The sequence below is a fragment of the Phodopus roborovskii genome, unplaced genomic scaffold (assembly GCF_943737965.1).
Source record: "Phodopus roborovskii unplaced genomic scaffold, PHOROB, whole genome shotgun sequence".
Classification (NCBI taxonomy): domain Eukaryota; kingdom Metazoa; phylum Chordata; class Mammalia; order Rodentia; family Cricetidae; genus Phodopus; species Phodopus roborovskii.
Window position 1 is genome coordinate 12,828,405 of NW_026126408.1, and position 24,843 is coordinate 12,853,247.

General features: G+C 49.6%; 2 protein-coding genes across 2 annotated transcripts; one reads left to right on the forward strand and one right to left on the reverse strand.

Annotated features, from left to right (window-relative positions):
• Window positions 1-358: 358 nt before the first annotated feature.
• Slc30a3 (solute carrier family 30 member 3) lies at window positions 359-19,992 on the reverse strand. The gene is made up of 11 exons (XM_051181785.1): window positions 19,811-19,992; window positions 9,463-9,528; window positions 8,791-8,925; window positions 8,252-8,366; window positions 4,930-5,111; window positions 4,369-4,515; window positions 4,127-4,280; window positions 2,765-2,963; window positions 2,437-2,542; window positions 2,091-2,225; window positions 359-1,138 (listed from the first exon to the last, which is right to left on the reverse strand). Exons 4-11 carry the CDS (start codon window positions 8,344-8,346, stop codon window positions 990-992), a joined length of 1,167 nt encoding a protein of 388 aa, XP_051037742.1. The 5' UTR covers window positions 8,347-8,366; window positions 8,791-8,925; window positions 9,463-9,528; window positions 19,811-19,992; the 3' UTR covers window positions 359-989.
• A 25-nt stretch (window positions 19,993-20,017) lies between these two features.
• On the forward strand, window positions 20,018-23,014 carry Dnajc5g (DnaJ heat shock protein family (Hsp40) member C5 gamma). Its single transcript, XM_051181880.1, has 5 exons — window positions 20,018-20,179; window positions 20,761-20,876; window positions 21,127-21,340; window positions 21,826-22,004; window positions 22,942-23,014. Exons 2-5 carry the CDS (start codon window positions 20,764-20,766, stop codon window positions 23,012-23,014), a joined length of 579 nt encoding a protein of 192 aa, XP_051037837.1. The 5' UTR covers window positions 20,018-20,179; window positions 20,761-20,763.
• Window positions 23,015-24,843: the final 1,829 nt, after the last annotated feature.

The window sequence follows — 24,843 nt, forward strand, 5'->3', positions numbered from 1 at the left end:
TACACCTGGACAATGAGCTTGCTGCTTTTCCCAGCCCTGCAGACTCAGCCCAAGGACCAAGCCCGCAGCAGCCCTGTAGTTGAGCCCCTTGCCCCAAAGCATTTCAGTTTCCCACTAACAGGAGCATGGCCTGGCCTGCTAGAGCTTTCAAGTGAGGATGGATCACCTCCTACAGCCCTGCTCTGCTCACACGGGGCTCTTCTGTGTCAAGCACCCAGGCTGGAAAAGCTGGGAGAGGCTGGTAGCTTTCAGCCTCTATCTGAGTCTATCAGTAAACAGGGACAGATGACTGTGAAGGGCCAGGAGGGCTGTGGGTGGTCACTCCACGTTCCACTTCTGAAGTCACAGAGTACAGAAATGCAGTTGGATACAAGTTTATTGGCGGAGCTGCAGTGGATCCCTCCTTCTCCCTAGGGAAAGCTGAGGGCACAGCACCAACAGAAGGATGGACAGACAGATCCCTAAATGGACACACAGGTACAGCAGACTCATAGGGACCAGCACAGCCACAGAGGCACAAAGACACACAGGCCACAGCACCAAAGAACACACATACACAACAGACAAAACACAGGACTAGCACACAAACAAAAGTGCAGGCTTTGGGGCCCCTGCATAGACAGAGCAAGGATCACGAGGGGAGGGGGCCCTGATGACCTCCCCAGGCATAGGCACACAAAGAGCACACAGACAGGCAGATGTTCCCAGCTAGCCAGCCAGCCTGCCACAAGGACATGTGATTTGCACAGAAAGGACAAGGCCATGTGGAGCAGGAATGGTGGGCTTCCACACACCCCACACCCCTAAACTGCTTACAGCTATTCAGTCTGACTTCCCCCCACCCCCTCATACACGCTTTGGTCTTGACCACTGGGGCATTTGGCAGGTGAAGATGGAGAGAGGGTGGTCCCTTCTGTGATGGGGAGGCAGGTGCTGAGAGTCCAGGGCTGAGCCTGGGCCTGGCAGTGGGGTGAGGGTGGGGCTGGGGCTCAGGCTTGGGGGGGCTCCTGGCAGCGCAGACACTGGGCCATCTCAGGATGGTATTGCTCCACCTGCAGGGTGCAGCTGGAGAATCCAAACCGGGAATAGAGCCGGGATGAGGCTTCAGCCAGGACAGCTTCAGGGTCAGCCGTGGAGTCTGTGGGAGGGTGATAAGAGGTAGCTCAGTCCCCAGGGAGTTGGGCGCAGCCGAGGGCTGAGATAAGGAATGAAGGGGCCCAGACACAACGCAGCCCTGAAGGACTGAACGGGCCTCTTCACTTTCCTTCTGCATCACTGCATTATATGAACAGTGTAAAACTGTAAAGACAGCGTGAGAGACACTCACACCAATGGGCCATGCTGACACAGTAAACTGCTGGTTACTTATTTCTTCCTGCCTCTGAGCATCAATATACAGCTGGATAGCTCAGTGGCCACACCACTGTATTTCCAGGACAAGCCAGATGTTACGCATTCTGTCCCACTGTCCCTCTCCAGTTACCATCCGACAGCCCACAAGTTATGATATTTTTGGCATCCAAATTGCATGCCTCTGATTGCTTCTTGCATCTGGGAGAGACTCAAAAACCCTTTGTCAGCTCATGAGTCACTGTATATATATTTTAATAGTTGAATCATAATGTAGATATAATTTATATTCAGCTTTTTTTTTCTCAAGCATTATACCACAAACATTTTCCCTAGTTGCCACACAGGCTTCATAATCATCACTTTAAATAGCAACGTAACACCCTACTGAGTGGAGCTGCCACAGTTGCTGAGCTACATCCTGGAGGTACTGATAATGTTTTAAAGGTCCCAGGTCCCCACACTACTTCAGAAATGGTACTGAAGTGCCCAGGCCTCCTTGTCTCCAGAGCATGTATATGCATGAGTGTGCACATGAATGTGCGTGAGAGAGACCAAGAAAACCACAACAGGCCGGCAAGGTATTTCAGACGTGAACCCCAGCACTCAGGAGGCGGAGGCAGGAGGCTCTTAGGGACACCTGGGCTATGGAGTGAGACTCTGTCTCAAGCAAACAAGCAATGCCACCATAAGTGAGGCTGTTGCCACAGGTGGCAGTGGAGGGGCTTGTTATCACTCACCGATAGCCAGGTGTGCAGAGACAACATGGTAAGTCAGCGTCAGGGCCCACAGGTGGAGCTCATGGGTTGCTCGGACTCCTGGCACTGACAGCAGTGTGTCCCTTACAGGTTCAAACCCCACGCTTCGAGGGGCACCTACAACCAATGCCACCATATTGCTGCCAGGGCTCTCCCTGCCCAGGAGCAGCCCCACCAAACGCCACCCTGCCCAGCCCTATTCTCCCCCACCCCGTTGACCCCAGGCCTCCCTGGCAATGGGCCCCATGAACCAGCTTTCTCATACTGTTTCAGGATGGGATGGAGGACTGAGGGAGCCCCAGGGTGGGAGCCTCAGTGTTGAATTCACCTTCCATGAGGATTCGGAGAACATCTCGAAGGGTCGGGGCTGTGGATCCAAGGGCACAGATCGAGAAGAGAAAAGTACTGATGGGATCAGCCGCCTTGTACTGAGGCTATAGGAAAGTGACAACTCTTAGAGAAGGTTCTGGGCCCATCTTGGCAAACAGAACCTGAAGGGATCCTGAGACTCACAGAGGGGAAAGAGACAAGGCCCAGAGACAGGAGATGCCCTGAGAAGCTAGAAGCTAACGTGAATGAGGATGGCAGAGGTACAGGGAAAGGGAAATGGTATTCAGAATAGGGGTGGGAGACTGAGGCAGCCTCCATAGCAGTACCTTGAAGTAGATGAGGATGGAGGCAGCCAGGACTCCCAGGCTCTGAAGGAGATCTCCCAGCACATGCACAAAGGCAGCCCGCACACTGGTGTTTCCCAGGGGCAAGGGGTATCCTTGCCCCTCCTCCAGTGGTGCATATTCTGCACCCCTAGATCCATGGCTGTGGGGGGGCCCAGCCTGGTGCAGCACAAAGGCCATTCTGAAGGAGAAGGAGAGAGGTTAGCCAGATGGCCTGTTCTTGCTGTCTATAGGCCCCACCTCCACCAGCTTCCCATCCCAGGAAAGCAGCACTACCTAACAGAGAGCACTGTCAGGGGCAAAAGATACTGGACATGGAGCCAGAGATGGAGGTTCAGGTCCTGGCCCTGACATTTAAATAGTCAACTGCCCCCGGGAGTATCTTTTACAGGATTCTAAGAGGGAAGCTAGTGCTCATGGATTAATAGACTCAAATAAGACCAAGTGGTAAAAGTAGGGCCAGTATCCAGTAAGGCTTCACCAAATATCTCCTGGCTGATTATTTCCCATTCCTTTTCAGACGTACCCAGTAAAACAATGGAGTGCTCTCTTTCTCTCTCTCTGTCGTGTGTGTGAAAGAGAGTGTGTGTGTATGTGTGTGTGTGAGAGTGTGAGTATGTGTGTGTGAGAGTGTGAGTATGTGTGTGTGTTGTATGTGTATGTGTATATGTGTGTGTAAGAGTGTGTGTAGTGAGATAGTCATTCTGTGGCACTGACCACGCCCTTTGGGGGTGGAGTCATGGGCGGATGCGACCTGTGGAAGGAGGTCTGAGGAAGAGCTGGGAAAAGCTCTCTTGCTGGAGGGATTCGGACAGGTGGTACTTGTTGATGTTCATCTGTCTATGTTGTAAGTTATTTTGCCCTGAATAAACATCTATTCGGCCTATTTGTTTATCCTGATCCTTATTTAACAGCAATAAGTGTGTGTGTGAGTGTATGTATGTGTGTGTGAGTGTATGTGTGTGAATGTGTGTGTGTGAGTGTGTCTATGTATGTGAGTATGTGTATGAGAGTGTGTATGTGTGTGTGAGTGTATGTGTGTGTGTGAATCTGTGTGAGTGTGCGAGAGTGTATTGTGTGAGTGTGTGAGAGTATGTATGTATGTATGTGTGTTGTGAGTGTGTGTATGTGAATGTGCGTATATGAGAGTGTGTATGAGTGTATGTGTGTGTATGAGGGAGTGTGTGTATCATAGACTGTGTGTATGTGTGTGTGTGAAAGTGTGTGTATGTGTTGTGTGAGTGTGTGTGTGTGTTTGTGTGAGCGTGTGTTAGCTCTACCATTCTGGAAGAAGACCCTCTATCCCTGGACCCCACCTGGAGCCCACCACACACTGGGACATACAGCATATTGGCACAGACGGCGATGCTGGCGGTGAGCAGCATGGCACCCCCCTCGATGTGGTAGTCACTGTGCAGCAGGCGGATGAAGGCCAGGTACAGCAGGACGCCAGTGACCATCCAGAGAGAGACCACAGAGGCCAAAGCCCCCAGAGTCTCTGCAGGGAAAGACCAGTTGTCAGGTCGGGGCCCTCAGGCACTGGCAGGCGGGGGCAGGGGATAGCACCAAGTCATGCAGGGTTTTACCTGAGCGGTGCCAGCCAAAGGTCATGGTTCGGGTGGCTGGCCGAGTAGAGAGCCAAAGAGAGAAGAGGCTGCCCATCATGCTGCCTACATCTGCCAGCAAGTGTGCAGCATCGGTCATAATGGCCAAGCTATGTGCCAAATACCCACCTGCAAGGGGTAAGAGCGCAGGGCCTGGAGTTGTAGCACATATGCAGTGTGGAAAAGGGAGGCACGGAAAAGAGACGGGGGTTTTCTCAGGGCAAAGATTATGAGTATTTCATTATTATTATTATTATTATTATTATTGAGACAGGGATTAAAGGTGCGTGCACCACCACCATATCTGGTGAACACAGGATTTTTTTCTAGTCTTTCCTTAATGATATATTTGGTTTTCCTAACAAGAGAACAGGCGAGTTCACATGGAGCCTGCCCCACAAACCCCATGCTGGTTCATCCTGAATCCCAGGCGAGGTGCCCTGTCCTCGACAGTCCCTCCCAGCCCTCCTCTTGCCTGCTTCTCCACCCAGGGGCCTTGGGTCTTGGTGCAGATGTGGCACCGGAGAGGTGTCCCCAACTTACCAACCACCTCCCCAGCCATGAAGATGAAGCACACAGCACAGGCGGCACACAGCTGCCTCCGGGCTTGCAGCCGCTCTGGAGAGAGGCCTGCCTGCGGCACGGGGTCCTTATGGCAGTGGTGGAAGGCCATTCCCTCAAGCTTGGGCTCCTCAGGGAGCGGCTCTGAGGGCTCTGCAAAAAGACTGAGGCAGGCAGCATGGTCACCCTTGAGCCTGGCCACAGAACTGCCAGTCAGCCACAGGTTGATGGACCTGGTGCGTGCCTGAGAAGATGGGCTCATCTTTGCCCCTTTGCTAGACCCAACAGGTATGTGGGGGCTCAAATAAACACTCAGACCCAGGCTCTCTCTCCTCCCATACACAGGGCCACAGAATCCCACACCTGAAAAGTAAAATCTAGTGTTTTAACACATGGATGTGAAATGCAAGGCCCAGGAGGGAAAGAGCCAACAGGGCCACACGGGGCAGGTGGTGGAGCTGGGACTAGATACTGACCAAATTCCTAGACTATGAGAGGCACCCCAGGGATGCAAAGCGGATGGCCACTCTTCCTGAATGATGAGAGTTCTTGGTGAATGGAACAAATGTGGACTAGACACGATGACACACAGCAGAAGGCAGATGTTGCTGTTGGAGGAATTCTGGTGCTCTCAAGTGAGTTCTAGTGGGGAGATCACAGAAACCACATGAGGAGGGCCTGAAAAATGAGGAGGGTTGTAACAGAGACAGCCAAAGTGCCAGAGAAACACGAAAGAGAGCAGGTATGAGAGCATGGTACACACAGTCCCGATTCATACATCTCTCAGCCTTGCTCCAATGCCTTGGTCCCCAAAGCCTGTCTGTCCCCTTCCTCTCAAGCCAGGAGATACAAGTGACATCCTTTGAAAGGGAAGTGGAAACTGCATGATGACTCATGCCTGCAGTCCCTGCACATAGGAAGTTGAGGCAGGAGGATCAATTGTTGAAGGCTAGCCTTGAACACATACGAGGGGAGCAAGCAAGGTTGTCACAGGAGCGGAGGTTTCTGCCTACTACAGCTGGGGTGGTAGGGACAGGAGCAATGGATTTATAGTCCAGCTCGTTAACTGGAGCCTAGTATGTCCACACATCCCTTGACAACAGGGATGGGACCTTACCTAGGGATGCCACAGGTAGGACTCAAACTGACAGTTTGGAAGCTATTTTAACCCAATTCTCATTGCCCTCACTGTCCTTCTTGGATCCCAGCAAGGAAGGAACAAAATAAAGGCCCAACACAGAAGACAGTCCTGAAATACAGGTGAACACGGATCCCGATGGGAAAATGAGGGCTTTGAACTAGACAGAGGGCAGCAGGAAATGAGAAGGGGCACTGGCAACTATCCGACTGAAAAGAACACTGTTGAAGGGCGGAGCCGAGGCTGAGGGCACCCAGTGGCTATAGAGAAAACTTGAGAGTGGAAAGGTAGGTTTATGTCTTCCCAGGCTGAGGATGAGTATGCAAAAGAGACAGGGAGAGGACCCATCCTTGCTTGTTCCATGAGGTATGGCAAACAGTATCCAACACAAGGAGCCCCGGTCTGGTGGGGGACATATGTATGACATGACTTCTACCAGGGGGAGGCCAGGGTTTGGTGTTATTCAGAACAAATCACTTTGGAGCACAGGGGAGGGAATGACTGGTTTTAATGGGGATGTGGAGGGCATCGTAGAGACCCAAAGCATGACAGGGTATGCAGCTTGAAGTGTAAGCATGGTGCTAGGTGAAGGGCTGAGGAAAGGGCTCAAAGGAAAGAAGCCAGGAGACCCACTGGTTATCAGAGAAAGTATCTTCATGTTGAAATGACCTTGATGATGGTGTGTGGGAGAGAGGACATAGAGGAGTCTAGAATGGATCTGGCTGGACGCTCGGCCAGACACAGTATCAGAGGAGGGTCAGGGAAACAGGCAGAGCCTAGGAAAATCGTGCAGGATTTGGTGACTAATGGTCATATGAGGATGAAAATGGTCCAGGAGATGGATGAAGATGCAATCTGAAAAGGAAACAGATGCTGGGCAATTTGGAGGCTGTAGCAAGACATCTTCCTTGGGCCTGTAAGGCACAACACAACCAACCATCAATGTAGCCACCCATCAACAGGCTGCCTCCTTTTGTTTGGCATCAAGTGGGCACTAAAGGGGCCTTTCTGCTAGGGTGTGGAGGTGTGGCTACGTTTTGTCCAGGGCTGGAGGATGTTTCCTTTCCTGGCCTTCTGAAACCCCCAACAAACAACAAAAACATATAGCGTGGGGGGGGGCGTGAGGCCTGGGGTATTCTTTGGGCAAGAGAGGCTGATGCAAAGTCAAAAGGGTATTGGGGAGCGATGTCAGGGCCACAGCTAGCGGCCCACAGCTACCTACCACTGCAGTCCCCTGCAGGAAGAATCCTTCCTTTCGTTCTGCGCCCCCATCCCCCCACCCACTCAGGTTTAAGGCCCCCTTCCCAAGGAAAGAACTGGAAACACAAAAAGACCAGACCAGAGACAAAAGGAGAGGATTGGGAGGGAAACTGAAAGACTGAGGGAGATTGAAGAACAGAAAAAGCCGGAGACCCTGTTAAATTCCAGAGACAAACGGACGGTCCGCTCTCAGACAAAATGGCTAGCGGAGGTGCCAGGGAGGGCCTGTCGCGGTGGCCGCTCCGAGATGGCAGGGCAGACGGAGCCGGCGGCGGGCGGCGGGCGCGGGAGGCCCGCAGGGTGCGGGGGAGGTTCTGCCGCCGCCCCCGGCCCGCTGTCCCGGCCGCTCGGCGCCTCATTTCACACCTCGCCGCCCCCGGCCCCGTCTGTGCGGAGCCGGGAATACCCCCCGCCGCCCAGCCCGCACCTGCTCCTTCCTCGCCGCCCCCTCGCTTCCTCCCGGCCGCCCGCTGAGCCCGAGCCGATCCCCGGGGCCGGGGCCGGGGCCCACAACTGGCCACCGCTGGATGGGATGCCCCGAGCCCGGGGTGCTGAGGGAAGGGTCCGGGGCCTAAAGCCGGGGTTCCGATGCCGGGAGGCGAGGCTCACGGGGCAATGCGGACATCGCCGTACCTGGCCCGCTCGGTCCGACGGAGCGGCGGCCGCACGGAGCCACAGCGGCGGCGGAGGCGGCGCAGGGGTCAGGAGGCTAGGGGCAACGCGGCAGGGGACTGAATCGAGAAAATGGGGTGTCGGACAGAGGCGGGGCGGGGAGGGGGCGGGCTGCGGCCGGCGATCAGCGGGGCGCTGGGAAGCAGGCGGGCCCGCGCTGAGGGAGACAACGAAATGGACCGATGGCATGAGTCTGGCGCCCCCGGGCTGACAGCCAGCCCCGGTCTATCCTACCTCTTCAATCTCAGGCCGCCGCCGGCACTGCTGCGGTCCCGGGGACTCACGAGGCGGGTGGTCTCCGAGCCTCCGGTGGCGGGAGAGGGCTCCATGTCCCCGCGGCCCCGACCGTCTAAGCCACACGGAGGGGGAGAGGCGGGGCCGGCCTTGCGCCAAATCCGAGCGACGCGAGGACCACCCGGACTCCCCGCAAGGCCGTGGGGCCACCAGAGTGGAGAGAACTGCGGCGACTGTGGCGCTCTGAGTCCGAACTGCAGAGCCCGCGGCAGCAGGAGCCCCGCCCCACGTGGGGCGAGCTCCCCAAACTCCGCCCCCAAGCTCCAGAATCTTTCTCTCTCCCACACTTAAGACACGCCCCCCAGGACCGCCCCTAAATCCCAAGCCTTATCCCACCCCCACCCCACCCCACGCGCCAAATCGTGGGGTGGGGGAACCACCACGGTGCCCTGACACTGGGGTTCTAGAGAGCACTCCATCTCCAGAGCCCCGCCCTCTCCAAAGCCCCGCCCACCAGTTCCTAGCCCGGCTCTTCTCACCTAGGGTCCCCACCGGCACCAAACTTTTGGAAGAGACACTGTTCTATGCATGAGGGCTTAGGGACGTCGTCCCACCACCCAATCACTTTGTGGCTCTGGCCCCCACGCGAAGGCAGACACAGGTGCCAAGTCGATCTGGAGAGAAACAGAGAGAATCTGGGGTGAGCAGTGACACGTTCCCAAACAACTCTAAGGACTCCAGCCAGAAATCCCACAGTGGAGGCTCTGGAATAGGAATCCATGAGCAAAATCTGCTGCCAAGCACTGTGCCGCTAATTACCATTTATTTTTATACAGGGACCTTGGGTAACAAAACCCTTTCTGCTGTCCTTCAACCCATATATAATGCCCACCTTCCAGAGGAGTAAACTAAGTCCTAGAAGCACGCAAGGTCATGTGACCTGGAACAAACTCCCCATCCTTTTCCCCACCTGGATCAGATTACGGCCCCGCGCCGGGCTAGCAACTGAAGCCAGTGGGTTATGTTCCTGTCACAGAGAGGCCCAGCAAGAGGTACACTGTCACCTTTCTGGGGTCACTAGCCACTGTTCATTGAGGGAGGCTGCCTGTTCCGCTTGTCAGCTTGTGACTCCTTCCTTGCCTACATACTGTAACACCGTCTGGTATACTCGTTTGGGGATAGACCAAAGTCCAGAGAAAGGAGTGACTTACAGGTGGCCAAGGTTGGAGTCAAAACTTCAAATGCTCAATGCTCTCTACTCCTCGCACCTGCCGCCGCTGTAGAATGAAAAGGAGAGGGGAACTGGGTTGCACATTCTCAGCTGTGACAGCCTGCTAAGAGGAGGGTCCGTAGGAGGAGGGGAGAGACCAGCGGTGAAAAGAGAACTGCGGTGTGTGTGTGTGTGTGTGTGTGTGTGGAGAGAGAGAAAGAGAGAGAGAGAGAGAGAGAGAGAGAGAGAGAGAGAGAGAGAGAGAGAGAGAGAGAGAGCGAGCCCAGGCAATAAACCCACCAACCGCATCCTTTGGAACACACCGAGCCTTATGAATTCAAAGTCCTGGGGATTGACACCTGCCCTCAACATGGTTGTTCCAAACGATGAGAGTGTGCATTTCCAAAACGCAAACCAAACCAAACAAAAATGAAAAAGCGAAAGAAATCGTGAGCACGCCAGACAGTGTCTGGAAATGATGGGGTTAACCCGGGAGCGCTTCGCGGAGGAGGTGAGGCTTAAAACGGATTAGGCAAACAGGGCAGCGGGCTGGCTGTTCCGGCGGGGGAAGAGTGCGGCTAGGCTCGCGCCAGGTTTGCGGGGCGGCGTGCGTAAAGGGATGGCAGTGAGCCGAGAAGCGGAGCAGAAAACCCGGGGTCTGCGCGCCTTTGGTGTGGTCCGCCCACGCACGCCTGAGGCCTCTGTCGCTTAGGCCAAAGGGGGCTCACTCCTCCCAATCTTCCCTACGGTGTTGGGGGCCTCTGCTCTCGGTTCGGTTCGCGTCTCAGGAGGACAGAGGGGAAGCCGTGGGCCAAGGTCACCTTGTTGGTTCAAGTCAGAGTCAAGGTGGAAATCGTATCCCTGTCCAGCTAAACCAACCCCCTGGACTCGTCTAGCCCAGAGCCGTCGGTTTTCTAAACTCGCTGCTTGCCCTGGGGTTCCCCTGATTCTAATTGCGCTGGTGCTTGGGCGGGGGTTAGGGAGAGGTGTGTTGCAAAGAGCCTTGCTGCACCAGGGCGAGCTCCAGGATGGGGAACCGGCTCCTAGGCACGCCTCGGCCGATGACGACAACAGGGAACTTGACAACAATGGCTTCCTCTGGGATTTCCCTTCCTGAGTAGCCAGCAGAGCATCCCCGACTGCCCAGGAGGGGGCGCGGATATTGGCACGTGCCCGACCCGCCACCGGGTGGGAAGCAGGCAGGCCTGGAAGTGAAAGGAACGTCGGAGAGGATGGATGACAGCCTCACTGTCTGTCTGGCTGCGGAACGCGCCGCCTCCAGAAGCCTAGAGCGCCGGCAGTGGGAAGACCAACAGTTGCCTTCGCTTGGGAATCTACGCAAGGAAAGCTTGGCAGTAAAACTGGTGTTTGTGCCTGCTTCTCCGGGAGCCACTGGAATTCTGCACAGGACCCTTATAAGGAACAACAGACCTGGGGGAGTCGTACTGCACCTGGAGAGGGGTTTGGAAGGCCAGTCTAGGCTGGTGTCCCTTATGGACGCGTCAAGTTTACTCAACACAACACCTCCCACTACCGTCTCCACACCACCCTAGCTGGGGATTGGTGCTGAATGAGATAGACAAGGTCCCTCTCCTAAGGATTTCTAGAGATTGCTCTTCTATGGTCCTCTGTTAAATCAGTGCAATATTGATTCATCCGCGTGCCTACTACCTGCCCCGCTTTGCCTCTCTAGCAATCTTCTCTACAGCGACTCATTGGTCAATTCTTAGTCCCAAAGGCTTGACAGGAACCCTTGCATTTCCCCCAGAAGGACAATTCAGGGTCAGATTCCAGAGGGCCTCCGTCAGAACAGCTTGGAAGAAGCTGCAGAGGTACCCAGGTTAAAAGTCCACCATGGACTGAGAGAGGACGCAATGAAGTCAGATTAAACCTGGGCGCAGGCAAAATTTGCAATATAAGTATGCTGTGTCTCCGCGTCCCCCGCCGCACTAGTGGCTGCCACATGATTTCTCAATTAAGTATTCCAAACAGGGGAAGTGGGTTGTGAGGATGGCAGGACAGAGAAGGCCGGCTTTTCGTTGGTAATAAAGGGAATGACCAGAGCCTGCAGTTTAAATGCCTCCTTGCCCCAGGGAATCTTCCCTGGCTCCTAAGTAGGTCAGGTCTCACACTAAACGGCCTCCTGGCTTGCTAATTTTTCTTTCTTAGTGTCTACCCCCTGAACTGTAATTGTCATTCCACAGTTGTTTGATTCAGCACCTAGCTCCCAGGATACCATTCTGGTTTCTCTGTGTGTGTGTCTTATTTTGCTGTCTATTCTCTCTCTCCTTGTTACCTCCTCATCTTCTCAATCTTTTAATGGTGGATTGATCCAGGATTTGTCACTGTGTCTTCTTTTTTGCGCTCACTCCTATGGAGCTATCCTATCCTATGGTCTTCAGCCTTTAAATGGTGTCAAGTAACAACAGAATGCACAACTTCTTAAGCCTGGGGTTGGGTGGTGGGAAACCAAGTCCTGTTCTATTTTTATGTTTGAAATTTATTTTAAAAGAATCAAAATAACTAGGTGTCAGTGTCGCATGCCTTTAATCCCAGCACTAGGGAGGCAGAGGCAGGTGGATCTCTGTGAGTTCAAGGCCAGTCTGATCTACAGAATGAGTTCCAGAACAGTCTCTAAAACAATACAGAGAAACCCTGTCTTAAAAAAAAAAAAATGGCATCTAAGGATGATGGTTCCCTCCAAACTCTCTACTCACTGCCATTCTTGATGCTGTCTCAAGTGTCTAGCAGGGAGGCATCTTGGGTTATACAGTTAAAAACTGAGCTCCTGATAGCTACCCAACCCCAAATCTCCTCTGCCTACAGTGCTCTCATGTCAGGACATGACACCATCCTCCAATTGCTCAGGTCATCCTTGACTCTTCTATGCTCACCCACAGCCTGTTCCCACCCTTCCACACTGCCACCACCTGCCCTCCCAATGGCAACCTCCCCATTTCCACTTTTCTTACCTATGACTATATTTCCAGTCCAGTAGCTAGGCAGCACAGGTCAGATTCATCCTCTTTCCTCCCTCCCTCTCTCTGTCTCTCTCTCCCCCTCTCTCTCCCTCTCTCTAACACACACACACACACACACACACACACACACACACACACACTCCAGGGTTTCTTCTGTATAGCCCTGGTTATCCTGAAACTAATTATGTAGACCAGGCTGGCCTCAAACTCAGAGATCTGCCTCCTCTGCTTCCCAAGTGCTGGGAGTAAATGAGTGTGCCACCCCTGCCCTGCTGGTCATTTTCTCTTATACATTTTCTCCCCTGTTCCACTCTCCAATGATTCTAGCCTTATGTAAGTCCCACAATGCTACAATATGCCTGGCACAGCCCTGCCACAGGACATTTGCACTTGTCCATATCTCTAACTGTAGTGAACACTGTCAGATGTGCCAGTAACCTATTTCCTCACTTTTTTTTTTTTTTTTTTTTTTTTTTTTTTTTTGAGACAGGGTTTCTCTGTATTGCAATAGGGACCAAACCCAGGGCCTCTGCATGCTTGGAAAGTAGTCTACCACCACTATTGACCTACAGTTCCAGCTAACTAACCTATACCTTTTACTTATTTTTCTTGCCATTTTTACCCATCAGTATGTAAGCCAGATATTGTGGCATTTGCTTGCAATCTCAGCACTCAGGAAGCTGAGGCAGGATTGAGAGTTTGAGGCCAGCCTGGGCTACACAGTGAGTGAAAAGCCACACTGGGCTGCAGACAGCAATCCTATCTCCTTTAACAATAAAATAAAGCAAGCCATTGGCTCAGTTGCTACAAGCACTTACGGCCAAACTTGACATCATGAGTTCAAGGGAGAAAACAAAATGCTACTAGTTGTCCTGTCACCTCCACAGCCACACAGTGGTGCATGCACACACACAAGCACATGCACACACATGCACACATGCAAGCACATGTACATACACATGTACACACACATGCAAATTTACACATACACACACACAGAAACACTCACACATGCAAGCACATGCACACACATGTATGCACACAAGCACATGCACACAAAATAAGCTTTTAAAAAGGCTTTTAGCTCAAGAAACCAAAGCAAAAGAAAAAAGTGGGTCTTTTGATGTTTGTTTGTTTTTTGAGAAAGGGTTTTTCTGTGGCTTTGGAGCCTGTCCTGGAACTCACATTGTAGACCAGGCTGGCCTTGAACTCACAGAAATATGCCTGCCTCTGCCTCCCAAATTCTGGGATTAAAGGCATGTACCACTACCACCCAGCAAAAAAAAAAAGTTGTTGTTTTTGGGTTTTTTTGTTTGTTTGTTTTTTAGCTAAATATAGTGGCATACACCTTTGATCCCAGCACTCTGGAGGCAAAGACTAGCAGATCTCTGTGATTTTGAGACCAGCCTGGCTTATATAGTGATTTCCAGAACAGCCAGAACTATATAGTGAAATCTTGGTAAAAAACTAAACTAAAACAAAACAAGCTCTTTTAGCCTTTAATCCCAGTACTTAGGTGGCAGAAGCAGTGGATCTCTGAGTTCAAAGCCAGCCTAGGGCTACATAGTGAGACCTTGTCTCAAAAAAACAAAAAATGGGGTGGGGTGATGAAGAGATGGCTGAGTGGTTAATAGTGCTTGCTGCTATTCCAGAGAACTCAGGCTCAGTTCCCAGCAGCCACACAAGACAACTCACAGCCAGGTAACTCTATTCCCAGTGGGTCTGGCTCCTTCTTCTGGCCTCTTTGGACACCTGTGCTCATACCCACACAGATACACAAATAAACATGAATAAAAACTGAAAGTAAATCTCAAAAAAATTAAAGAACATAAACTTTGGAGCATATATGTATATACATACACACACATATATCAAATGTATATATGTATGTGGATACATGTGTGTCACTGTGGTCAGGTGGAGGGTAGAATACTTGTAGGAGTCAGCTCTTTCCTTCCCTCCATGCAGGTATCCATAACTCAGGTCATCTCATCAGGCTTGTTGGTAACATGCCCTTAACCCACTGAGCTAAAAATTTTGACTTTATTCCTGGCATCTAGACAAGCCAGACATGACAGCACTGAATAAATATTTGTTAAAGGAGCTAATGGATGTCTCATGAGGCTATGAGACTAGGCAATTAGACAAGGACTCTGGGGGCTGGAGAGATGGTACAGAACATTTACTGCTCTTACAGAAGACCAGAGTTTGATTCCCAACACCCATGTCGGGCAGCTCACAAGCATCTCTATCTCCAGCTCCAAGGGATCCATGCCTTTTCTGGCACCCACAGGCATCCATGTACACACACTCATACACATAAGACAAAAAAAAAAAAACTATTAAAAAAGGCTTTGGAGGACTGGAAGGACAGCTGGGTGGTTAAGAACACATGTTGGTCTTGCAGAGGACCCAGCACTCACACAATGGATCAAGACCATCTGTAACTCCAGTTCCTGGGATCTTATGCACTGTTTTACCTCAATGGGCACCAGCACACATGTGGCACACATACATAAATGCAGGCAAAACACTCACACATAAAATGAATCAATAACTCTTTTTTTTATAAAAAAAAAAAAAATCTAAAAAAGGACTCTGGCCACTTCTCAATGTATCTAAGCTACTAGGCATATTGGCAGTACTTAGTGGAAACTTCTTGAACAAGTTAATCGATGATAATTAATTATAGACATTTCACGGGGTTCATGAACGACAGCAACAGACAGAGCTGAGGGACAGCTGGAATGTGGTGGAGACAAGTTACATGACTGTGGGAAGATTATGTTAGGGCAATGGGAGACACTGAGTTTGGAGAGGGTAAGCTGGTCTTGAGGTACAGAATTTGTGGCCAGACTGAAAGCACACTGGCAGGGGAGTAAGAAACAGGGCTCTAAGGGCCTGAAAGAAGGGCACCAGTGACAACAAGCAAATCTCAGAGAAGAGTCTTTGATTTCTTTTCTTTCTGTCTAGAGACAAGATGGAAAGCAACTTCTTTCTTCTTGAGGTTGGGAGGAGACAGGACAGAATCATAACAATGATAGTAACAATAACAAAAAGCAAAAGAATAAACACACCTGGTGTGGTGGTGGTGGTACATGCCAATTATCCCAGTACTTATGAAGTAGATGCAGGAGGATCAGGAGTTCAAGGTCATCTTCAGCCACACAGAGAGTTAAAGACTAGCCTGGGCTGTGTGAGACCTTGTCTCACAAAGGCAATAAAAATGTATTATAAAGCACACTTGGGCTACAGTGACGATTCACCAGGTAAAGGCACTTGCTGTCAAGCCTGATGATATGAGTTCTATTCCTGAGACCTACCTGATGGAAGAGAGAACCAACTCCCACAAGTTGTCCTTTGACCTTCACACATGTGCCATGGTACATGGGCTGGAGCGCGCACGCGCACACACACACACACACACACACACACATATTAATCAAAATATAATTGACTTTGCATCTTGAAACAGCCAATATTAGAACAGTCATGAAGTAGAAACTATTAGACACTGATTTATTAGTAGTTTACTTACCTATTACACTGTTACTACCCATTAAGCATGGCTTCACTTGCTACCTGAAACAGAAAGACCTGGAGAAATAGCTGAAACAATGGGTCATTGCCCTTAACCCAATGGCTGCCATTTTGTACAATCTTGTTTGCTTGGCTGCCCCACCTTGTGGTTTTAGAGTATAAAATGAAAATACACACTACACCAGGAATCAAAGATTTTCAGCATCTATCTCAGCTTAGGTCTGTCAATAACATCTTTTTCCTTTCACTCTCATTGGTGTCCGAGTGCTTCTTACAGAAATGTTGCCACAACAATTGGACCAAAACCTGTAAGCCACTCTGCTAAATGTCATATATCAGTTCTGACCCTCTAGAGCAGTGGATCTCAACCTTCCTAATTCTGTGACCTTTTAATATAGTTCTTCATATTATGGTGACCCAACCATAAAATTATTTCACTGCTACTTCATAACTGTAATTTTGCCACTGTTATGAATCACAATATTTGATATTTCCAATGGTCTTAGGTGACCCCTGTGAAAGGGCTATTCATCCCCCCAAAAGGAGTCATCCCACAGATTTGAGAACCACTGCTCTAGAGAAAGCACCCTGACTAATACAGAACAGAAACCACAAGGGGCAGTCACTGCATGGTCCCTGACTCAGGAGATGGAGTTTACACCACTGGGTGACCTTCAACACCTCAGGTTTCTCTTTGGGAAATACCTGCCTCAGTTAGGAAATGAAACAATCAAGTCAGGGTTAAATCTCCATGGTTCTTTCCAGCTCAGGAACTGAAATTCTAGAACCTGCTTGTCAGATGTGACAAATTATGATCTCTCTCTCTCCAATTACATATGTTCCAGAGCATAGTATTTTGGGTATAAATATGCCAGTGTTTGCTGTCTTGTATATGTGTGTATTCTAACTATAAGACTACAAATGTGTTTTGGTTTGTAGATAAACAAGGGATGCTTCACGGTTTCTTCAGACAGGACCAAATGGCTGTGGGATACAGTAAGCTCACTGACTCTAGGCATTCTGGGAAGACAAAGAACTCAAGAAATTTTAACCTGTAATCATTCATTGACAAGGTTTTGTTGTTTCTTTTCTTTTTCTTTTCCCCCTCCTCCTTCTCTTTTGGTTTTTTTGAGACAGGGTTTCTCTGTGTAGCTCTGGATGTTCTGGAACTCGCTCTGTCGACTAGGCTGACCTCAAAGATCTGCCTGTCTCTACCTCCTGAGTGGTGGTAGGATTAAAGGTACACATCACCATTCCTGGCTTCTAAAGAATAATCCCTATTATGTTTTGCAACCAAATCTAATTAAGTTTTGGAATTAACCCTGTCGGGTATCTCAGGTTTTTACAAAAGAAGAAAAGGAAATTTAGAGGCAAAGGGGCCTGTTCGCACAGTTTCTCAGAATCAGAGCCAGACAGAAATCTAGAATCTAACACCTGACATGCGCGGTTGTCCTATACAGTGATGGGTGTGGGAAGAGAGCCTGCTCATGAAAAACCATCAAAAGAGCTGGGGTTTCTAGAAAGCAGAGCTCAGAAGCCTCAGGCCCCAGCATGCATGCATGCCCTGCTCTGTCCCTGAGCTCTACACTGCCTGCTGCAGCATCTTCTCATTTGCAGCTGGGCTTCACAGGCATGAAAGGCTCCTTCCTGGGCCACAGACTGTGACGAATTCCAATGTCAGATGGCATGGATAAGAAGTAACCATTGGGAGCATCTGACAAGACAGGAAGGCTGCTTACTAACTCCTTCTCAGGGCTTGCCATCTCTAAGGGCAGAGGTCAAGTGCTTTCATTCAACCAGCCAGCACTCATGGATCACATCAGTATCCTGTAACTGTATTGAGAGCTGGAGCAATACTAAGACAAAGGAATAATGAGCTCAGGGCCATGTTACAGACTATCTGTCCTCTCTATTTCCTTCTATAAGTCTCTTTGCCTCTAGAACCATATGAGGGAAGATTCTGTCATCTTGTCCAGATTTTTTTTTGCTGGCCAAACTCCAGGCTTACATTCCACTGGGAGAGGGATCCTTTAGCTTTAGCTCATTCAATGAATCATTAACTCACTATGAGCCAGGCATAGCTGTAAGTCCTGGATATACAAACCAACAAAGTACCCGCCCTTGTGGGCATCGTCAACCGAGAAAGTCAGACAGTAAAGACATGAATATAAAACTAATGACAGAGGCAGGGACAGAGCCACACTGGCTTGGGATGCTCAGCTAGGGAAACCACTGTAGTTCACTCTAGTGTCTGCCGCTGGCCCTCCCCAGTGCAGCGCAGAAATGATCTTGTTTGTTCCACTGGGTGCTGTTGAAAATTGAGGTTAGAAAATCAAACACAGCACAAATCACCAATGTGGTCAGCTTCAGCCTTTCCTGTCTGGTTGGGTAACTTCAAAACTCATCTGACCCAATCCCAGGGGCTTGGTGAGTATATTTCTTATATATAGACTGTTTGCCAAGACGACTGGCATTTCAGGGGTGGAGTATTGACTTAGCACTTAAACCCTAGGAGAGAAAGTGAATTATTGTAGCAACAGCTGAAATAAAGAATAAAAGCTACAAAAGGAGTGATGTTCAGGTCTTATTGAAGTAAGAAAGCTCACTCAATTACATGTTCCAAAAGGCACTGAGAACTCTCCTCCACAAAGGAAGCCAACACCACAAATACCGCCTCCTGTGAGGGATGATCAGAAGTTCTGCCAGGTAGAGATAAGTGTCCCTTCCCATGTCTGCAGGTGGTGATGTAAAATGGTACCTTTGAAACTCCTCAGGTAAGAAAATTAACAATATGGACTAAGAGCTTCAAAAACAGTCAGTTTGGGGCCAGTAAGATAACACAGCGGGTAAAAACACTTGCTACAGCCAGGCAGTGGTGGCATGCTCGGGAGGCAGAGGCAGGCCAATCTCTAGGAGTTCAAGGCCAGCCTGGTCTACCTAGTGAGTTCCAAGTCTCAAACAAACAAACAAAAAAAGAAAAACCAAAACAAAACAAAAAATGATCCTGACCTGACCTGAGTTGATCCTGGAACCTACATAAAGCACCCACATACATGAAATAACTAAACCTTAAAAAAAAAAAAAAGCCAAGCACGGTCACCCGAGTTCAATCCCTGGGATCTACATAATGGAAGAAGGGAGCTGACTCACAAGCTGTTCTTTGATCTCATGGCAGGCACCCACAAAATGTGCATGTACACACACCACATAAATGTCTTATCTTTTTTCTTTCAGTTTGACTCAATTGCTCCATTTCTACTACTCTATCCTTAGACAAAAATCAGAAATCTAGAGCTGGGCAGTGGTGGCACATGCCTTTAATCCCAGCACTTGGGAGGCAGAGGCAGGCGGATCTCTGTGAATTCAAGGCCAGCCTGGTCTACAGAGAGAGAGAGAGTGCCAGGACAGGATCCAAAGCTACACAGAAACCCTGTCTCAAAAATAAAAATAAAAAGAAGAAGAAGAAAGAAAATCAGAAATCTGTTCAAGGGTGTCTATAAACATTTTCATGAAAAGGGTCAATCAAGTAACAAACAATTCAATATATAATCTAGATTATATAAGTAGATTCTGGTATCTCCTTATTATGGTAGTGAAGTAGCTTTTGGAAAGGTCCAAAGAGTCATTTTTAGGGGATGTGCCAACGAACTGTTACAGTCTAATGGAATAAGCGCCTTAACAAGGCCACTGAGGGGCGCAGGGCAGACTTTGCGGAACACTGACACTTGAGGTGAGTCTCAACGTTTGTAGAGAACTTTCTAGATGTAAGGGGAATAAAAAGGACCCAGTGAAGATTTAGGAAATCTGGACCGATAATCCCTGCCATACCTCTCATCCGCCAGATCACTAAGCCTGTACTTTTCCCATGAGTGAGTTGAAGAGCCATGACGGTGATGCGGGTGGTCATGGCCTCTCCCTGGAGAAGAGGGGTGATGTGGAAGGCTGTGCCTCTGCCCCAGAGGCTGGAAGTAACGCCCAGCCCTGGACCTGAGGGTCGGGCTTCTGGAGCGAAATAAGTCCCAGGCCCTATATGGGCTCTCCACCGGTCTTCCTGGCAGCGCCAAAAAACGTCTCGTGGCTCCTACAAACTACGTAAGCGCAGTTGGCCACAGACCCAGCAGCAATATGAAGCTTCGCACCCACCTGGAGGAAGAAAGCTTGTGTGAGGCCTACCTGGCTTAATAGGCCAGTTCTGAGGTAAAGGGCCAGGTAGAGAGTGACACAAGGCTAGGTTGTCCCAACACACCCGGAGCTCCTATATTGTTGCCCTGGGGCCCCCGGGCCTCCCAGGCCTCAGCCTCCCTCTCTTGAACCCTCTTCTGGACCCCTCAGAGTGTATCCTCTGCAGCATCTCCTGTAGGCTTCCCTCTGTCCAGGGAATCACCCTGCTCTCACGGCTGTGGGCTCTCTGATGGGTAGAGGTGAGTGAGATGGCTAGAGGCTGAGGAGAAAGCATCTTTGGCCTAGGCTCTGCTAGGAGTTCTCCCCCAGCTGTTGTAATTTTTCTTGATTTGTGATCCACCCCTATTTAATGGCTGGGTTACCCTGGTTTTTCAAACCCAGCCACCAGCTTGGGCAGGAGTAAGGCAGTTTACTTCGGGTTAAAGAGCCTTGGACAAAATCATTGTCTTCTCCTTGTTAGGCCTCTCTAGACTGTGATACGTGGAGGACACGGAGAAAGTAAGGGGAAGATGTATTGTGTTTCACATTTGCACCCTTGACTCAGATCACAGTAGCCATAGAGTACCGTCTTGTAATTTTTTGTTCTTTTGGCCCAGAGCATGCCTCATCCCGATGATGCATCCCGGAGACTATCAAAGACTGGAACAAGCCTCTACACAGTGCTAAAACTAAAGAAAGGGGCCCCACCTGAAGAGATCAAAAAAGCCTACAGGTTCAGACCCCTACCCTTTATTCAACCCTGGTGTTTCCCCCCAACCCCTTTACCACCAATGGACCCTCCTTCTTTAGTTCTGAGAAGCTTTAATTTGGGGTCAGAGAAGGCCACCCCTCGTCAGGGTTTGTACCATATCTCAAGTGCCCCTCGCATCTTCTAAAGACCTAACTCTGCCATTCATCCTAACCCTCCCACCTCAGTCACTTCTTGTGCCCTCCCCACTGTCCTTTGGGTATTGCCTGGATAGGAAACTGGCCTTGCAGTATCATCCAGACAAGAATCCAGGGGACACTCAAGCAGCAGAGATCTTCAAAGAGATCAACACAGCCCATGCTGTGCTCAGTGACCCTACAAAGAAGAGAATCTACGACGAGCATGGCTCATTAGGAATATACCTACTTGATCATTTTGGTGAAGATGGTGTCAAATACTATTTTATATCACACAGCTGTTGGTTCAAGGTACACCATTCTTCCTATTCCCTCAAAAGTAAGAAAGGAGTTGGGGGGTGTGAGGCTGGAGAGATGGCTCACAGTTTGGAGCATTTTATGACCTTTTAGAGGACCTGGGTCTGATTCCTAGCACTCATGTGGTAGCTCACCACATTCTATAACTCCCACCCCAGGGGATCCAGAGCCATCATCTGGCTTCTGTGGGAACCACACATGCATATGGTACACAGACATACATGAAAGCAGAACACCCACACATAAAATAAGATAAAGCCAGCCTCTGAGCCCAGGCCTTGGGAGGCACTGGGTAGCCTGGGCTACACAGTACGATCCTGTCTGTGTCAATAGAGTAAGGAAGGAAGGGCTGCCTTCCTCTCAAAGCAAACTCCTCTGGTCTTACTTCTTACTTTCTGTGTGTAAGGATGGAGGGCTGGGGGGACCTGCATAGAACTACAAAGGGAACAGGGGACCATGGCCTCTCTCCTATTTTGTAGACACTCGTCATCCTTTGCTGCCTTTTAACTTGTTGCTGCTGCTGCTGCTGCTGCTGTTTTTGCTGTGGAAATCTTAGTCCACCACCTGAGGAAGTTAACATCAAACAACAACAGAAGCAGCAAAAGAATGTCCATTGTCAGCCTACCAGGATAGGTGGGGAGCAGGGCCAGAGGTTGGGGTAAGGTATAGCAGAGCGAGGCAGACAGTTAACCCTGAAATGTGAATGTTTCAAGTCTTGCATTGGGGTGAAGAGAGACTGAGAAGGTGACTGAGAGTTTCAGTGTAGTGTGGGCCTTTCCTATCGAGGAACTGGGGGAAATACACCTTGAAAAGGAAATAGTTGAAGACAAGTTCACAGATGAGATTTATTGTGAATAGAAGGATGATCTGGGGTTAGAGCACTTGCCTAACACATGGAAGGCCCTGGATTCCAGCCCCAGCCTTAGGTGGGGGGAGTAAATTGTGTGAGATTGTTCCCACCCCAGATAGTTTAAAGTTTAAAGTGGTATGTTGATGGAAATTCACACATGCCACCTGGTGATGCCAACAGGTAACTTCAAGGTAAGGGCTTTCTCATCTATACACTATAGATATGTAAGCATGTTATAATTCTACCCCAGGAACACAACAAAAAAATGAAATAGAAGATGAAGACAGTGATGATTACTAAGCAAATGTGAAGAAAAGTGAGGTATGTACATGGAGAAGCAGCAATGGTTACAGGGTAACCAGTGAGATGGCTAAGCTGGTCAAGATGTTGCCACCAAGCCTGACTACCTGAGTTTGACCTCCAGGACCCAATGGTGGAGGGAAAGAATGTTCTTCTTCAGACTGTCCTCTGATCTCTGCACACATGCCATGTTGTGAGAGCCTACACTCATACACACCCATGTGCATGTGTGATTATATATATTATATATACAACACACATATACATGTGTTATATATACATATATATATTTTAAGTACATATAGTTCTTCAGTTGGGTCATTATTGCAAAGTCTTTTTATAGCATCAACCACAGCTACCTACATTCTTACATAGAGACAGTGTGTTTTCAATTGTTGGTGGTTATTCCTAATAAGGTTCCAACTGCAACTGTTTCCACCATTAGGTGCTGGCCCAGTGAGAGTTCCCTGTCATCCAGCCCTCTGGACACATTGAAGAAAGAAGTAACCCTGTCCTGACATTGACTCCTGTTCTTAAAAACCAATCCCTCCTGCTACAGAAGCCCTGACGACATCCATCCTAGAAAGGGCCACATCCTGCCATCGATGTTGATATGCCACTGAACCTGTCCACATAGAGCCTTGCTCTGATCTTTTTAGCTCTAGCTCCCTTCCCAGCTTTATCCACACAAGGTCTCAGGCCATGGTGGCAGGTGTTTCCTGAGAACCCTTTTCCAGTGCATGCCTGGGCACTTGCCAATGTCAGGTAGGTCCCCTTGAGCACTTGCTGATTAACTTCACCAAGACCCTGATCACCAAGCAAGGCGGCTCCTGTCCCAAAAGCTGGTGGACCAGTTAATCTTCCTTTGTTGGAACTTTGTGTACCAAGAACTTCTAGCGCTAGCCTCATTTCTTAGCAATACACCTTTAGGAGGCTGGTACCCTCACCATTGGCATTGACACCCAATTCATAAGACAGCAAAGGAAATGTTTGTGGTTTCCCCCTTGGACTTCAGCTCCATTCCTATACCCAATACCAGCTGTGGTCCCATGGACTGGCTGCAACCCATGCCTTAGTGCCTGCTACCTCCATCCTTCACAACACCTCATGCAGGCTCATCTCCCTTATATCATTTTTTAACACAAGGGCATGGAATATGATGGGGACTAACTGTACTTACAGATTCACTTTAGCCTTTGTGTGTTGTTGGCTTGGCATCCTCTCTGTATCCTCTTCTAATTCATGTGGGGTCAGGGCCTATGAACCCTCAAACTTCTCTGCCCTCATTGGGAAAGGGGCTACAGAATGTCAATAATAATAAAAGCTTTGTCCAATTCCACAGGCCTGGGATGAGGCTGGCATGGTCCACAGAGTTGATCACTGTGGAGCTGGGTGTCAAAGATGCCCAATGGTGGTGACTGTCAGTGTCCTAAGACTGCTCTGCAGACTGGGTCGCTGGTGTTGCAAATAACTGCAGCATGTGGAATCTTTCCAGCCACATCTGTCCTCACAACATTTTTACTTCGCGCGCGCGCGCGCGCGTGTGTGTGTGTGTGTGTTTACACGCATGTGTCTGTGTAAATGGGTTTACACATGTATCTATGCACGTCTGTGGAGGCCAGAAGGGGGCGATGAGTCTCTTGGAGTTGGGGTGAAGGATGGTTGTATCAGGATCTAAACATCTCCAGTCCATGCCTGTCTCAGTTTCTAAGCACATTTGGCATCCTTGAACTGGCTTTACTAATGTGGTGAGCCAGGATCAAACACTCTTACGTCCTAATCATAAGGCAGGCCTGGGCCTGGCACAGCAGTCATCTCTTGCCTCTTCAACTGTTCTCCTAGGATGACATACTGGCTATTCAAGGGTGATGTAGTTCAGTCAGCACAGTGCTTCTCTAGCACACACGAGACCCTGAGTTGACCCCCAGAACCTTGTAAACTGGGAATGAGGGTGTTCTCCCCTAATCCCAGAACTTTGGATGTAGAAGCAAGAGGATCCGGTGTTCAAGGTCATCCTTGATGACAGTGAATTCAAGGCTAACCTAGTCAACATGAGAGCCTGTCTTTAATAAGAGAGAGGGAGGTGTGTGGCTAGATTGCTCAGTAAGTACAGGTATTAGTCACCAAGTCTGATGAGCTGAGTTTGATTTCTGTAACCCACACACTGAAGAAAAAGCTAACTCCTGTCAGTGACCTGTGACCTCCACTTGCTCCACGTCATTCCTACCCCTCCCTAAAGTAGATAAATGTAGTTTTTTTTTTTTTTTTTTTTTTTTTTTTTTTTTTTTTTAAGGCTGAGCAAGAACAAGTAGGGACCAGACCTACGGGACAAGAAGTTCTCTCTCTG